Source organism: Mytilus edulis, chromosome 2 (assembly GCF_963676685.1).
Source record: "Mytilus edulis chromosome 2, xbMytEdul2.2, whole genome shotgun sequence".
In the NCBI taxonomy this organism is placed as follows: Eukaryota; Metazoa; Mollusca; class Bivalvia; order Mytilida; family Mytilidae; genus Mytilus; species Mytilus edulis.
This window is the reverse complement of record NC_092345.1, coordinates 83,840,138-83,858,371: the sequence shown is the minus strand read 5'-3', so window position 1 is coordinate 83,858,371 and position 18,234 is coordinate 83,840,138. Positions and strand designations below refer to the sequence as shown.

At 32.2% G+C, this 18,234-nt stretch overlaps 1 protein-coding gene across 1 annotated transcript in view; it reads left to right on the top strand.

Moving 5' to 3' along the window:
* Nucleotides 1-1,593: 1,593 nt before the first annotated feature.
* LOC139513177 (sentrin-specific protease 1-like) overlaps nt 1,594-18,234 on the top strand; it is a 29,777-nt gene continuing 13,136 nt past the window's right edge. Inside the window, exons 1-10 of the mRNA XM_071301457.1 lie at nt 1,594-1,769; nt 5,253-5,329; nt 8,231-8,607; nt 8,928-9,009; nt 9,653-9,735; nt 12,017-12,156; nt 13,412-13,698; nt 15,223-15,271; nt 17,071-17,136; nt 17,759-17,843. Coding sequence (XP_071157558.1) covers nt 1,678-1,769; nt 5,253-5,329; nt 8,231-8,607; nt 8,928-9,009; nt 9,653-9,735; nt 12,017-12,156; nt 13,412-13,698; nt 15,223-15,271; nt 17,071-17,136; nt 17,759-17,843 — 1,338 coding nt within the window. The 5' untranslated portion in view covers nt 1,594-1,677. The remainder of the gene's footprint in view (nt 1,770-5,252; nt 5,330-8,230; nt 8,608-8,927; nt 9,010-9,652; nt 9,736-12,016; nt 12,157-13,411; nt 13,699-15,222; nt 15,272-17,070; nt 17,137-17,758; nt 17,844-18,234) is intronic.

Below are 18,234 nucleotides of genomic sequence, written 5' to 3'. Positions count from 1 at the left end.
CAATCCACAGCAAACTGCATCCTACTGTTGGTAACAGTGACCCTGTGCTAACCTTCCAATCTTCTTCAGCCACACTCTGGTCAGTAGTACTGAAGGATGAATTCCGTCTATGTATAGGTTGAAGTTATATCTGTCAGTAGTCCTTTTGTGTCTGTTTTTTTTAGCTCTTTTGCTGGTTATGGCTGATGTCGACTGAGAGTGTTGGTGGAAAGACCTGTATCTGTTGGTTTATTTCTCGTATTTTGCTGTTAAATTCTAAAATATGTTTTACCAATAAGCAATCCTGGTTGATAAACTGGTTAGTGTCTGGGTGGTCTCTGCTTTTGTTCCAATATGGTAGATTGAAATTGGGGGTACTTCTAGAAGCGGCTCTTTGCATCCAGGGTAATTTTGTACTATTTTAACAATTTCATTTAGGTTATCCACTGGGTCTTTTATGGCTTCAGATGGATCCGGATGTTGTTCTATGTATTTAGTCTTGTAGTTGTAGTATGTCAGGTCACATGTACCAAGCCATACATATCTGGAGATGTTGTCAAGTTGGCCTATCGTAGTGGCTATGTTGTCTCTTAGCCACTGGACTCCTCTCTTTGTTGTCCTGCCTTTCTCCCTCCAGAATTTGATTACCCTAATGATTCCTGGTCTTATTTGTCTCTCTCAGTTTTTTCAGATAGTCATTTGGTTTCTTTATGGACATAACAGTTGGACACTATTTGGTGTTGTCAATAGGAAATGGGGGGAGGGGGTGGGGGCAGGACAGCCAAGATTTAATAAAACGGTGAATATGCAGTTCACAGATAATGACGGTTCGCGACTAGCCTATATTTAACAATGTTAATTTAACAAATATACCAAATATATGATGGAATTCGGTCAACAGTACCAAAAACTTTCGGTTCGATTCGAAACCCACGTGGGTTCAACGGTCAGAAATGTTCAGCTATTTTTATATGATTTTCCTGATTTGAACGTCGAAAAGTTTGTATGTATTTGTTTTCTAATGACTGTAGGAGTGTTATTGTATGGTTTTTGGTGGGTTTTGTTATGGTTTGCTACACTTATTCACAAATCAGAGACATATAAGATCATATAATAATTGTATTATATTATATGACTTTGTTTCAGTGTATAATTGTCTTATTCCGGCATCTTTGGAGTTTCAATGTCTATACAGAACTGATGATGTTTTAATCCCCTTTCTTGCTTATTGCATTCAGTTGCATCCCCTTATAATCTCTTTGGTTTTCTCAATATAATCATATAATGCCTCAGTTAATGATTTGTATATGTTCACTAGATGCTGATGTGTTCTTCAAATCTTTGCTTCACTGAGTTCACAGAAGCCGAACAGTCGTTCCTAAAAGATAATCGGGGGTTCAAAGTATTGTTGTAAGTAACTAAGTTATTAAACTTGACATACGCGCGATGAAGTAATGTCCAGGACATGACATAATATGTAACCAAGATCAAGGCTACTCTTCTCTTGCAAAGTCTGGAGCAACTGCTGCGAGTGTCGACTCTATTGAGGGCCGACTGCTTTATAGTCCGAAATTGTCTTACTACGGTTTTGGAGTTTTCTCCCTTGTACACAACAGAGGGCGATAATAATGCAACTTCCGTGGCGCAAGTTATATTTTCACTGCACGAACAAAGATTTTTAATAACGGTTTGTTGGAAATGTTTAACTCCTTTACCAACAAATTCAAATCTTTGATCTTTTCACCTCAAGTTGGAAATTCAAGAAAAAGAAAAAGACCACGAGACGAGAGGTAAAATAAAGAAAACATAAATGTCTTGTGGTTTTGCCGTAAAAATGGAAAACCGTTTTCCTAATATAGGTGTTCTGTATCTGTATCTTTATTTCCCACTTGTGTAATTAGGATGGGTACGTCACAGATTCCTTTCGGCTATTATGTGACGGGTTGGTCTGCGCACAATTAGGCGCGCTTACTGAGGAGTGCTGATTTAAACTCCTCGGTAGTAGTGGCGCACACTACTGAGTCTTCCAGATGGTTCCAGTTTATTGCAGTGCGCACAAAAATAGAGTTCTTGTATTGTTCTGTCTTACTGGTTGGAACTATGACCGCACGTTTGTTGTTGCGGACTTGGTGGTCTATAATGTTTTTTGTTACAAAGTTATTATATGTTGTTGCTTTGATTTGTCTCTTTGGTCTATGAAATTGGATTAAATCGTCGTGAGGAAGCGCTGGTATCTTCCCCTCAACCACTTTGAAAAAGAAGATCAGTCGTTGTTGTTGGTGTCTTGATTGTAATGACGGGAGTTGAAGTTCTTATAGCATTTTTGTCATACATCCTTCCTCTCTTGATTTGTAGTCTTTGGTAATGAATCTAGCACCTCTCTTTTGTATGGATTCTAGTTTGTCAATGTCTTTTTGGGTATATGGGTCCCAAATAATTGATCCATACTCCATTATTGATTGTATGAGAGCTATATATGCTGTTTTAAAATATTTATGACGGCTATTGTACATTTTCTGTCGGACCACTGTAAAATATGAAAAATGATTGGAGCCCTATTTTCTTCGTACAGAGGATTTCCTGCGGATCCCCTGTAGTTGGTGATCGCAATACTGGTATGGTGCAGTCGAGGGTATAATAACCCTAATAACATGTTCGCCCTGGGTCCGTTCGCCCTGAGTTCGTTCGCCCTTAGAGTCTGTTCGCCTTATAAAAAATATTAATATTCAGGGCATGGAAATATGTTAAAGTTTATGGCTTGTTTAGGATGATTAATTGTTCAATGACAAAATAATTCGGATCACTGATTATTGTGATACCGTTGTCTTTTGATGGATAAATAATAAAAACAATGATGTACGAACTGTAAATCATGAAATGGATTTACAAGCTCATTTGTTATAATACTCTGAGACTAGTCTCAGTTATACTGCATACATTTGTGGACTGAATACAATTATTTTGTTAAAAAATATCAATGAAGATAAATACATTGTAGTTTCCAACTGCAAATCAAAGGGAAAATGATAAATTGATTGCGGCAATATAAATATTCTGTCAATTTTTCAACAAACTAACATATTTTGTTTAAATACTTAAAATTATGCGACCAGACAACAATTAGAAAAAAATAAAAATCAGGGCGAATGGACCCTGGGCGAACAGGTACTAGTGCGAACGTGAATCAGGGCGAACGGACACCTAAGACTTATGACTTCACTTCATTCAACTAATAAAACCAATAATTGGATTATATTGTGTGAACACATTCATAACATACTTTTATTTCATAAAATCTTGTTTGTATGGTTTCATCCTCTAGAGTTTGTGTAATGTGTGTCCAAAATTAGGGAAACCCCTGTTCTGAGAGTTACTCCAATGGATCTTTTCTATGTATGTCTGCTATTGAAGGTTATTGTTGTTGCATAATTTTAAATCATATGCATCATTTAAATTAAAATAAATATAGTCCACATCGTAGAACACCCCTTCAGGCGAAATGGAGTCTTCCATATTATTGTTTCGAGTTGTCTCCCTTCCGGAAGTAACTTCCGTGAATTCTGAATCAAAACAATACATCAAGTATTAGCTCGTTCTGTCAATAAAGTGTATTATATTAAAAACGATCGCAATTTAAACCGATAAATGTGTACAAAAAGGAGTCAAAAAGGAAATTAAATATTTAAAGAGTTAGGAATGGGGTTCCTCCTAGAATTAACGTAGGAAAATAGGTGATAAGATATGAAGTGAAATACCTTCTCTCACTCTGAGTCTCAGTGACTGCTGTGGAAAGTAAACTTGGAATTGATAGTACAAAAATAAAACACAATAGGCCTAATTACATTGTTCATACACTTTTATCTGGGATTGGCTATTTTGTAACTATTTTACATGTGCAGTTGAATTAGTCTTGAAAATAACATTATCCAGCTACATGTATACATGTGTCAATGAAACATCGGCAATCGTATCCCTCAGAGCAATCTGCTCTTCTTTTTTTTCTTTGGAACCACATAGGCCGAAAATATTATGTTTGTTTACTGAACCCTTAACCCTTTTCACCGAAAAAATTGAACAAATTATATTTCCAACAGAACTATTTTCATGATTCATGTACGTATGGTAATGTTTTATTTTTCTCTTATTATTATTATTATTATTTTTTATATTTTTTACTTGTATTAATATTGTATACAAGAACCTCAGGGAAGATTAGTAATTGTAACTAACTGTGTTTACCCTCTTTAAATAAAGAATTTATTATTATTAGTAGTATTTGTTCAACCGTTTATAATAAATAACTGATTTACCAAATGCAAAAAAAAAACCTAATATTATGTTAAACATGGGAAAATCTTATCTGATGAACTAAAATAACTTCCAATAAATGACTTATTAACTGAAAATATAGATAAATGCAATTCAGGATCAGCTTCTAGGACAAGGTAAGGCTATATACATGTATGTATATATTAAAAGGGTTTGCCTTTCAAGTATAAAAAAGTGTTGTGTAGTGTGATGTATTTGTACATCAGAAAAAATTCAAAATGATTCTTTTTAATTTTATTTGAATATATATCCTTCTTATCGAGAGGGTATTATTAGGTAGCAGATACTCACAACTCAACTTGGATATTTTCATTATCTTATCGTAATTTAGAGACAGATTCAGAGCCCCCTCCCCTCTTTTCTAGGAAAAATTGGATTGATTATTTAGGGAATCACTGAAGAATGACCGGAGCGCGCCACAACTTATGAAAAATTCTGGATCTGCCACTGTAATTTGTATCTAAGAAGGGACATGAAAGGTGGAAAATAGTTGTATGAAAATGTTTTCAATTGCAGGAATGAATTAATTTCACTGTGACCTCAGTTCTATAGTTTATTGGCCTTTGGTTACAGAAAACAAAACATTTTACTGTGTTTATCAACTTTATGTTAGTAACTATAGGCTTACTAACAATAACGCAGCACATGATCACCAGAACTTTGTTAAATTCTTTGTTTCCTACTGAATTATTTCTGATTAATATACTATCATGACTATGTAGTCGATAGTAAGTAGATTTATTTTGCAAGACATAAGCTATGGCACTTTGGTAAAAAAAAATTAACTTAGCTGAAAAATTTAATTTCAAAATACTTCCCTATCAATCAGTTTTCTGAAATGAAATAGATACATGTACATGTGCACAAAAATTGAAAATCACTTTTTTTGTGTAAGTTGATGAACAGCATAATAAGAGTAAGGTAATATATTTTTTATTATTCAGTGATGACACAGACTGCGAAATAATTGAAGTAAAACGACCCAAGAATTCAGAGCAAAACCCTCAACTAGGTTACAACTGTAAGTATGACAATATTTGCATTTATCATTCTTCAAATGCATAATATGTCCAAATCAAAGCATAATTGGATGAATTATGAACTTGAAGTTTTTATAAGACCGCAAAAATATTTGGTCGTATATTGGTATCACGTCGTCAGCCTCGTCCGAAGACAGATGGTTTCCAGATTATAACTTTAGTATAAGTAATTAGAAATCAATAAAATTTTAACACAAGGTTTATAACCAGAAAAGGAAGGATTGATTTGGGGGGTTGTAGTCCCAAAGGTTTAGGAGTAAGGGGCCCAAATAAGCATATTTGTAGTTTCCAGTCAATAACTTGTGTTTAAGTGTTTAAATCTCTCTGAAATTATACCACAAGTTTCCATACTACAAAGGGATGGGTGGGGAGGGGGGGGGGGGGGGAAACAAGGGTTTTTCTTGTGATGATTGTCTTGAGATGATGAGCTATAAATTTATTTTTAGAAGTTGCTATTAATTATTATTAATACTAATTTTAACCATGACTATGTCATTTTATATTTTAATAGTTTATAGATATGTTTAAATGAGTAGTTATTGTTGCAAATTCCATAAGAAATTTGAATTGAGATTATTTTTGAAATAAGGGAAAGGGGGAGGTGAAAAAGAAATGGGGTGGGGGTGTGGGGGCGGGGTGTACTATTTTTCTCATTTCAGATTTCAGAAATTAAAAAGAAAATTTCTTCAAATATATCTTTTTTTGAGATATTAATATTCAACAGCATTTTTTTAGTGTATTGCTCAAAAGAAAAAAAATTATTTTAAGTCCATTAGACCATATTCATTCTGTGTCAGAAACCTATGCTGTGTCAACTATTTTATCACAATCCAAATTCAGAGCTGTATCAAGATCGACCTCTGCAGTCGTATAAAGCTGTGCCCTGCGGAGCATCTGGTTATATATAATAATTTATATAATCTATATAATGTGTTGTGTTTGTAGTGGAAACCAGCCATAGCGGCATGTAAATGTATTACAGTAGACTAAAGCTAGTTTTATCAAATTAGTTATTCCAAAAAAAACTTCCATAATAGTTCATTGGTGATGTTGATTTTGTAGTCATTTGAATAAAATTTCAACAATTCGTTTCTGGACTGGATACCTCAGCAAAAAAGTCTTATAAATATAATTGTATAGGTGTAACATTAATTGTAGAAGGTTAGGCTTTTGATTAATGAGAATTTGCATTGGTATTAATCTTGAAGTTTGATTTGGATTGGTTCTACTGTGTAAGACATCCAGATCTGCAATGAAGTTAAATCCTTTTAGGAGGTGCTGTGTTCTTATAGTTGTACCCAATAAGCATGTTGTTAGTCTTTTAACCAAACCACCATTTACAGAAAAATAAGTAGATGTCATATGATTACAAAATTCAATGAGACAACTATCCACAAAAACCAAAGGATATAGATGTAAATAGATACAGTTCTCTTTACTTCCTTTAACAATGAACAAAACAGCAAATAGTACACAATTTAGTACATGTAAGGATCATAAGGCTTGGTTATGCTAAAATGTGAAACAATTCAAAATAGAAAATCCAATGGCCTGATTAACACTACAACATTAAATGAAAAAACTAATATGACAAATAGCAACTAAAGAAAACAACTGGATAATAGATTTCTGGCTTGGCACAGGCTCTGACATAAATATAATGAATGTTGCTGAGTTTGATATGTAAGTGAGCCTTCAACCATCTCCTATCCTGTTACTGTGAAGTATCAACACAACATGTGAAAAAACTGCTAAGACCAGTTGGAAGGAGCAAAAAGAAGAAATCAAAAATCCACCTTTGAATTTTCATATGCTGATAAGAAAATATGATGAAAAATAGTCTACTTTACATTTTTTATGCCTCGTCGTAGTGGAGGGGTCTTTAAGTTTTACCCTTGTCAATCTGTACGTACATACATCCGTATGTCCCAAAATTTGTTTCTGTTCTCTAATGAGTTTGTTTCAACCAAATGTTATGAAACTTATACACAATTCTTATTACCAAAAAACACAGATCAAGTACAAATTTGGGTAGCGTCACTTTTATAGTTCTTGGAGTTATGCCCCTTTATAATGTTGTATGCAAGCGGCATGGGACACATTCTCCATTTATTGTAATTTAAAACCCTACTACTGAAAATAGAAAGTAGTTCTTTTTTATGCCCCACCTACAATAGTAGAGGGGCATTATATTTTCTGGTCTGTGTGTCCGTTCGTCTGTTCGTTTGTGCGTCCCTTCTTCCCGCTTCAGGTTAAAGTTTTTGGTCAAGGTAGTTTTTGGTGAAGTTGATGTTTAATCAACTTTAAGCTTAGTGCACATGTTCCCCATGATATGATCTTTCTAATTTTAATGCCAAATTAAAGTTTTGACCCGAATTTCACGGTCCACTGAACATGGAAAATGATAGTGCGAGTGGGGCATCTGTGTACTATGGACACTTTCTTGTTTCTAATAAGAGTAAAGGGTAGTGACCACCAGTTTAGTCAAAGCTATTTTTGATTTTAAATGATGGGTAACTTTAGACTGATTTCAATATAAATTTGCTTGAAATAAGGGAGATAATTTGCTATTTCTGTTTTTCACAATGTCACTTTTTGTCTCATATGATAGGCCACTTTATGCAATTATAGCTATATAGACATACAATTTATTTCAAGCAAAATGAAATCTCCATCTTAAGCAGATTTAGTAATAAATTTATATTTATCCCCTTTTTCTTCCTATTAAAAATATACATGTACATGTATACCAAAGTGTTCCTGAATATTTGATTGGCTTTGCATCAACAAAAGCACACAATGAAAGAATTTTATCCTATTATAGTACCAACCTTATTAACCTTGATTTTTTAAAGATTGTATAATTCAAATTCTATTTTCAGTTTTTGCTGAGATGGCTAACTGGGTTAAAAGTAAATCAAGCTGGAGTAGCATGTTTGATTTTAAAACAAAAGAACCAGGCAAAAGAAATGGTGACTTACATCAGAATTTCACAAATGATGGAGACCATGATGTGTCAGGAAAACATAATGGTAACAGGATAGCAGTGGCAAAGAGGTCAAATCAAGTTCAGACAAACTTTGGAAAAAGTCAGATATATGTCAGGGATAAAAGAAGTGACCATGCTTCATCTGAAATTCCAAGTTATAATGGTAATAGTCAGGAAATAGAGAGAAATTCCATCAGTGATGGTGATATAGTAAATGGTGATGGACGAGAAATTCCTAGTATTCAAGGACCAGGACCAGGTTATCAACAAGTAAGCACTAACAATAACCATCATAATCAAAATCATTGTTCAATTTTTGTTAACTAAATAAAATGAAAAGTTATTACAAATTTTTCTGAGTTTTTAATGCATAAAATAAATTTAGTCTTATAAAAGAATATGCTGTTTTTTGTCTCATCTAGACAGCAACATTCCAAATGACAAAATATCTTGCCCTCAGCATAAAGGAATCTATATTTACATTTTTGTACAGACATGTATTGAGCATAATTTTGAAAACAGATTTATATTTCATGTATAATAATTCATAAGACTTATTTAAGAATATTTACTATGCTTAATTACAACAGATTGGTAGAAAGTCTTATGCATCAGTAGTAAAGGGTTCTATGGAGCCCAGCAGAAATGGTCAAGACAATATGAAACAGAGCAGTATGTTTGTATTCATCTAAAGAAATGAAAAAATTGTATAAGAAACAAACGTTTAGCTTATTTACAGCTCTAAGTTTGAATTATTCCTGTTCAAACAAACTAAGAATAAATATTAGTAAATGTAGAATGATTGCCAAACAGACAACTATTCACCATAGTCCGAACATATAACATGTAAAAAACCTCAGGTACCTTAAGGCCTTCAAGAATAAACAATATCCACACCATACATGTAGAATAAGCTATCTAAGAATACAAAATGTGAAACAATTGCCTGATTTAGGCTGAAAAACATTAAACAAAAAACAAATGTACATTTGAATGACAGAAACCAAGAACAACCACTTAACAACAAACTCATGGCTTTGGTGTTCCTAAGGGCTTTACCCTGGATCAGTGGTCTAACAAAATAAGAAAAAATACTTACATTGGTGTTTAAGTCCAAACTCAATTAATCAATCGAGTGAGCAGCCAACAATCTAGCCAACAGTAAGCAGGTGTTAATAACAAAATCCATCCCGTCTGTAGTGTATAAATTTTTGTTTCTTTTTCTTAGCAAACATAAAAGAAAATTTTAAATTTTGAGGACTGAATAATGCCTATGAGGAAGAAGATGCCCATTAATGTTATAACTTTGTTACAGATCATAGACCAGGGAGTGACAGAAGAAAGCAGAGATCATTGTTTGAGAAGAAAAAATCTGAAGTACTCTTCACAGCAACAGAGGTAAAAACAATCTACAAAATATTACGAAAGTCCTACTCAGGATAATTCTATGATTCAATTCTTTTGATTAGCCTAAAATTAAAGATCTTCTTTGTTAAAACATGTCAACATATATGTGTTAGTTAAGCCTCTTGGTTACCTTAAAAGTTTTGTTTTATTTCCTTTCCAGTTGATAATGATTACACCCCTGGACCAATTCTTTTGAACCCTGAATACAATGTTTTTGACTGTTTTTACATTTATGGTATAACTTATGGCTATTAATGGTTATTTATTTCATGAAAAAATAGCTAAATTTAAAATAATTGTCATGGTTCATATTACAGATCAAGTTGAAATTTGGCATATTCAATATATTTACATCTCTGTTCCAGAGTTATACCCCTTTCTTAGAAATAGGTATTTCTTTGATTTATGAATAAAATAAAAGTACCACTTGACCATTTAAAAAAATAGTATAGAATGTTATTATTCTTAAAGTACATGTCATTTTTGATTTTTATAGTTATTGTCTCCATTTGTTTGGTTATATGTCACAAACTGTAAAGTTTATACTAAAGCTAATATGACGTCCTTATTACGCTTTGTAAACAAAGCCGTGTTCTAATGAGCACAAAATATGTTTGACACATGCGCATGAACTTACTGTGTATATTAACGTTATTTCCATCTTTATCCTTTAAAATATATACATTTAAGCAGCTAGCATAAACTTTTATTATATATTTTTATAAAACAACATATATTTACCCTGCTCGTAGTTTTTAAACTTATCAAATATGGAATGTAATGCACAGACTCCTCGGGGAGGAAACGGGAAAAGCCAAACATTTTTACGGTATTTTCGTACGCTTCGACCTATAAAAATACTGTATTTGTCCTATTAGAATCGAAATAATTCCTTCGTGTCATGCTCTATGCTCATTTTAACATGGGTAGGCATTATATTTGACCACATTTTACACCTCGCTAACGCTCAGTGTAAAATATCGACAAATATAATGCCTACCCATGTTAAAATGAGCATAGAGCATGACATGAAGAAATTATTTCTTAAATAAAATATTGAATTGAATTGAATTGATTTTGATGGTATTAAAGTCATGAAACTTATATAAACATACAGTGCTTGTACCACAAAATACAGATAAAATTTGAATAGTAGTGTCACTTTAACAGTTCAAGAGGTATGCCCGTTTTATGAAATAAAAATCTAATATGACGTCCTTATTACGCTTTGTAAACAAAGCCGTGTTCTAATGAGCACAAAATATGTTTGACACATGCGCATGAACTTACTGTGTATATTAACGTTATTTCCATCTTTATCCTTTAAAATATATACATTTAAGCAGCTAGCATAAACTTTTATTATATATTTTTATAAAACAACATATATTTACCCTGCTCGTAGTTTTTAAACTTATCAAATATGGAATGTAATGCACAGACTCCTCGGGGAGGAAACGGGAAAAGCCAAACATTTTTACGGTATTTTCGTACGCTTCGACCTATAAAAATACTGTATTTGTCCTATTAGAATCGAAATAATTCCTTCGTGTCATGCTCTATGCTCATTTTAACATGGGTAGGCATTATATTTGACCACATTTTACACCTCGCTAACGCTCAGTGTAAAATATCGACAAATATAATGCCTACCCATGTTAAAATGAGCATAGAGCATGACATGAAGAAATTATTTCTTAAATAAAATATTGAATTGAATTGAATTGATTTTGATGGTATTAAAGTCATGAAACTTATATAAACATACAGTGCTTGTACCACAAAATACAGATAAAATTTGAATAGTAGTGTCACTTTAACAGTTCAAGAGGTATGCCCGTTTTATGAAACATATTCACAATACTTATTACCACAGAACTCAGATCAAGTACAAATTATGGGAGCGTCACTTTTACCATTCTTCAGTAATGTCTCCTTATAACTTTATATGATATGCATACATTCCCCATATATTTTGAAAGAAATTACTCCACTTTTCACTTTTAAGACTGCTTAAGTGTGTTTATTTTCCCCCTGAAATATGTTTAAACCTAGAATGGTTATTGATTTAGGCAGCGTACAAGCCATATCCTTGCTGAATTTTGCAAGACATGCAATGGCTTAGAGGTGTTTTAATCAATTTTAGTAGTAATTTACCACTATTATAACTTTCTGTAAAACTACGTTTAACTCATGCTCAGGTTGTATCATTAAAATGCGTTACACTTTACTTAGGAAGTGATAAAACTTAAAATGAACTTTTATGTTACAGACTGTACGACTAGATGAAAAAGAAAGATATAAGATGCTACTTCAACAGTATACCAGTGTTCCACTTAAATCATCACAAACAGAAGAAAATGAAGTAAACCAACAAGACTGGCCTTCTGTGAATAAATCAAAATCACACAGGTGAGATTTATGAAATGTTTATGAATGCACTAAAATACTTAAAGGAACATGTGCACTTTAGTTGAACCTTAGCTTTCTGTCTTGCTTCTACAAAGTAGAACAAGTTAGTCTTATATGAACAGTTTCTGGCGGCAGCAGCTTCAACAATTTATGAGTTTGGCATTAGGTCAATTTATGGGGGGAACCACTAGTGGTAGGACAATGATATTTGGTATGCAGTTGTATTAGCATTGTCACATCTCATTTCCATGCAGATTATTTGGCTCAGTCATGGTTTATTTACTTTGAAACTTTTGCTAAGCTTACCTGTATTCATTTGTGATTAGATCAGATTACGGGGAACCACTAATGATAAGTCACTAGTATTTAGTATGCAGTTTTATAGATATCAGAATTTCTCATTTGCATAGAGGTTATTTGAACCTGCACCTTAAAACTTTGTTCATTGACTTAAAATGTTTTGCATAATTTACATGTTATTGATATTTTAAAAAATATTGCCAACATTTGCATTATATTATCAAAGATTACAAAAAGGTGAGACACAGTTCTTTGTTTACAGTTAATTGAAGCTGTATACCGTATTAAGAGTTATTTTCTCTTGTCAGGTTAAGTTTGCTGTCAGGGCCGTAGATTGTACAGTTAAATTTTCTATGGGAATATTAAACAGCCTTTACAATGTATTAAGATGAACCGTAGAATGTTTACAGTGTTAAATTTTCTGTATGATGTCAAGTGCTATTCAAATAACACATTTGTAAATTTAGGAATAGAGTATAGTGATTGGGTTTCTGTTCATATTTCAGTCAAACTCTTGTATGTGCTACTGTTACTAGAAAAATGGACAACAGTTTGATTAGACTTTAAAAAATATTTCTTACATGAAGTTATTTTGCACCAGTTACAAATCTTCATCCAGAATTTATTTTGGGATTTACTGTGGCATGACAAGGACTTGGTCATACCCACAAACCTCTGTACCCATTAGGGTCTGCTCCTCCTAAATCCTAATCAGAACTTAATGTGTTGGGGATGGGGTATTTTTTTTATGCGTTTATGACATAACCTCTGGTTCTATTAGAAAAAAGAAACAATGACCCTAAGATTAAAAGACCAGTTTATTTTCTAGCAAATTTGGCAGATGGAAACAAGCAATTTTAGTAGAATGTGTGGATATAAACAGTTATAATAATAACAGGGGTTGCACATTTTACTTTTTTTTTTTTAATATTTCGACTTTGTTCTTTTACCTTAGGTCAGAAGAAAGTTTGCTGGGAAACAGAACAAATCATTATGTTACAAAAATAGACATTTCAAAAGATATTCCTCGTCATAAAATGAAAGCAAAACACATCCAACATCCTCCTGGATCATCTATGTTGGAGAGACATGTCTCCCCGATAGAAATGATTCGAAAGACCTCGTTAAGTGGAAGCACTGTTCAAACACCTACCTCATTACCACAGAGACCACTGTTAGAATCAACAAGACTACCAGACACATCCATGTTAGAACTATTTACAACTAAAGAATCTCAAACAGGTATGAATTCTTATTATTAAGACCATGGATTTTAAAAAGATCTTTGTGTGAAATTCCAAAGTCCCTGAAATAATTGACTGATATCTGAGGTTTGATTTATTTAATCATGTTAATGTAACATTGTTGGAAGAGAAGTTCAATTTGTGAACTTGGGCCAGGAATAACTTGTAATTTTATTGTCATTTGATGTTTGCAAAATTACTCTATGATCGTTTAAATAATTTCATGGCATTGTTGTTAATCGTCTTGTTATTACTCTAATTGGTACAACTCCACAAATTTTATACATCACAGGATCTTTAGGATGCTTGTTAGTGTCTTTTGTCTTGCCATCCATCTATAAACTAGAAAATAAATCTTTTCTCTTAAATCATTTGGTCAGTGAAAACCATACTTGTTCACAATCATCCTAAAGAGTGTTGAGAATAAAACTATAATCAAGTTTTGGAACATAGGGTTAAGGCTGGCAAAATGGTAGTTTGTCTTTGAAAACATCTCAGTGGCAGCTTCCACATTTTAGTTCAGTCTTGTAGACACTCTCTGATGTACAATATTTGCCTGATTTTTCAGATTTATATCAGCAATATCTTGGATAAGTTCAAAACTTGGGTCCAATCAACTATTTTTAAAAGAGTAAAATGTAAACAACTCATTATAAATTTGATGTGTCCTTAATGCTCTTGAATTACCTTAAGGTGGCTCGGGACTATTCGACTGCGCATAATTTCACGCATGAATTACAAAAGTATTTGTCGTAAATTTGATATATTTTTTTAAAATATTTTGACTGATTAGAAATGTTAAATCATTGTAGTTATGTGACTAATAGAATATTTTCGTTATTATCCGTATTTGTTAAAGGGTCAAAATGACATTTCACCCATTTTCACCATTTTCCTGCCAAAATTTGAGTTTTAAAGCAAAATATTTATTTTTCCTTATCCGTGACCTATGTTTTTTATTTGCTCATTCTTTGAAGCTATATTTCAGCTTTTTATATTACAGTTTTGGACCAAGTGTCATAGAACGTTTTTTTGATATTCCGATAAAAATATGTCAACACCTCTATTTTCCCTATCATTTCATTGAAAAATGGTCCCTTTTACATACCTGTTTAAAAGTAAAATTTTGAACTTAAAAGGTCCGTGACCCCCTATTTTTTTTCGACCAATTTGATTCACTTTCTGTAAAGAATAAAATAACAAAAAATACGGCACTTCTGATAGAAACTTCGAAAAGGCCCGAGCCACCTTAAGCGGGAATGATCAAAGAAAATTTTTGGAAAGCTTATGATGTATAAAAACAAGAATTGATGAGCCGTAAAACCAAAAAGGTTAGGATTTAATCACTTATATACTCCATAATAACCACAACTATGTCATCGGGAAGACTCTTGTTTTTCAGATTGTTATATATGTTTTTTAAATCAAAGCAGCAATATATTGAAAAGTATCTATCAAAATTAATGGTAACTTACCATTTAAACAAATTAGAACTTTTAATACAACACATTTCATTTTTTAGGCAGAAAAACTCCACCTGAAAGAGAGTCAATGATAGAAAGAAGTCAAAGGTATGTCTTTTAAGCATACATTAATCTGTACACATCCAAGTTAAAATCAGTCATCATACACATCTAAGGTGGTACGAAACACTTTGAATAAAATATATATTTGGCTTGTTTAGTTTTCATGAAATTTTGACAGGATATTTACTTTTGACCCTTTGACAAAAATACAAAAAAAAAAAAAAAAACTTGAACCACACATTTTATCTTAAAATTTTCATTGGATATATAGCAGTTTGACAAACACTAAGTTTGATCCTTAAAATGCTTAATTTTTCCTTAACAATAAAAAGTGAGTAAAACATTACTGATTTTTACAGAGTTATCTCCCTGTAGTGTAATGTACCACCTTAATTTCGTTAAAAAATCTGAAAATTTTAGCCTATATCCTCCATCAAAATGAATAAGCATTTGACATGTGTCCAGGTGTACAGACTTGTTGTCTCATTTATAATTTAAAATATAGAATTTATACATGTGCTCTGTTCAGTTATGATATGGATTTGCTTCATTGAGCAGTAGCTTTTTTGGTATGGATAATAAGACAAGAAACATTGTGATTTTCCTATCAAATGAAAACTACATTACTTCTCATGTCAAAGAAATAGTTGCTGTCAATGATGGTGGATCTTCCAGAACATAATTTTATTTATATGTAAGTTCACCAATCAGATCTCTCTATTTTAATGCCGGCCTCAGACCACAAAAAATTCCCTTTGTTAGTGGTCTAGGAATATAGTTCCCAATTATTATATAGGGTATTTCTTCCTAAGTATTCTGACTACTGTTTTCTTTGAAATGTTTAATATTGAAGTGGTCCTTTAAGTTGCATATATATTGAAATAAGTAAAACATGTGGAAAAAAAATTATTGTTGAAAGTGAAAGTAGTGATTTGGCAAAAATGAAAGTAGGGTAGAAATTAGCCTTCACCATTTATTCAAGATTCAAATCCTACCATTGGCATGTTAATATGGCTCTCAAAAGAAAAAGCACTGATGGATTGTCTTTGGGCAAGCATATTTTATTCAAATAATAATGGTCTATAAGCAGTTAAATTTATTTCATGTTTGAAACGGTACAAATTTTAAAATTTAATTTTACTTTTACCAAAAAATGCAATGCAACCAATGGGAGGAATAAGTGTGTTCTGAGGCCTGCCTTTCTATGATGGTAGGGGATATTGTTTTCTGGTCAGTGCATCTCTCCCTTATCCTGTTTAATAGAAGGGTTAAAGAAGTTACTATGGAATCACATCAATTTGAAACTAAATATATGTTATCTTTATGATGTGAAATTTGTATCCCCTTTCTTTCCATAGTAGGGGATATTATGTTGACCCATATTTTGCAAGCTCTGAACATGGAAATGTGATATGTGTGTGAGTAGGGCATAGTCTCCTGTGGACAAATTTTCTGGTTTATGGCACATATTGGATCATGAATTTTATTTTTTTTTTCAAATTACAACATTTTATTTTCTGTTGTGACAAGATGAAAATTTAAAAAAAAAAGTAAATTATGAAATTTATTTTGTTCTAACAAGCAAACAGTCTTGAAAACTATTAATGAATTTCTCAATTCATATAACTGCATAATTTCCCTTGGCATTTGAACAATTAAGAGGAATCCACTGTATATATGAATTGTAATACTTGAAAGTTTTTTTATAAGTAGAATTGTTGAAAATTTGGACATGGGTTTTTACCTTTCAATTTAAAATTTTATAGCTCAAAAAATAAAGTTAGATAATTCAATTTTAAAGATTGGTTTCATCTCAGTATAACTGTACAATTTATATTTTACAGAATTTCAACAGACCACAAAGATTACAGAAGTTCAGAGTATTTATCAGACAGCTGGGTCTCAGGAATGTGAGTCTAAAATCATATAGAAGGGAACTTCAATACATTAATTGTGTGGCTATTATTCTCAGATTTGTATTCATCCTCATACTAGAGAACACTGAATTAAATTTTATCACCAATTTTTAATGATTTGCATGTAAGAGTAGGGATGAAAAAGTTTTGAACATTCATTTATCATGTTTATGTGTCACCATCTGAAAACATTTCAGAATAGAATAGAAATTTGAATAACAAAAGTTGTTAGAATTCACAGAAAAGATATATAAATGACCAAGTTTTTAAAAGAAGCATATTAAAGCAAAGTAGTAAATTTTAGAAACTAATAGCATTTTTGGGGCTCATCTTTTCCATTTATGCTGTGTGAGCCATTTTATTTGTCTCTGATTGAATGCCTTCTTAATAGCTCATTTTATTTTCAAAACATATTCAAAGTGCACAATTAGGGCTAATCATGCTCTCTTGATGCAGCTGCTTACTTATAAATTTCTTGACAATAGATGTTAATCAAATGTTCAGCAATTGTTTTGTTCATGAAAATAGGACATGCTGTTATAAGATTAATGTAATTAGTGAAGGCATCACCATGTATTATGTGTATTGTGTAATTCTAATTGTTTGTTTGTTTCAGCATGTCAAAATATTCATCATCAGCGAGAGATAGAACTAGAAAAATAGCTGAAGCAGAGCTGAAAGCAAAATTATATGAGGAAAGGGTAAGCATGTATGTCAAGGTTTGAGAGGAGAGGATGATAAAAGAAAGATTTCAAAGTTATCAGTGATGTTAGAATGTGAGAGTTAAGGAAAAAGAATGAATAAGAAAGATTACTGGGTAAACAGTCATGTTGGCATTATTTTGAAAGGTGAAGAAATAAGACAGTTTTGAAGTAAGCAGTGGTAAAGTTCAAAGTTAACTGAGAGGAAGATATTGTAACTGGGAAGAATAGGGTAAAACATTCATAATATAAACACTACAAGCTTCTGTATATAAAGAAGAAATATCTTGTGATCCTAACAGATAACATCAATAACAACAATTAGAAAGAAAGGATGAGTTTAATCACATAATGTTGTAGGGAAGGATAAAAGAAGAGATGCAAACAGGAA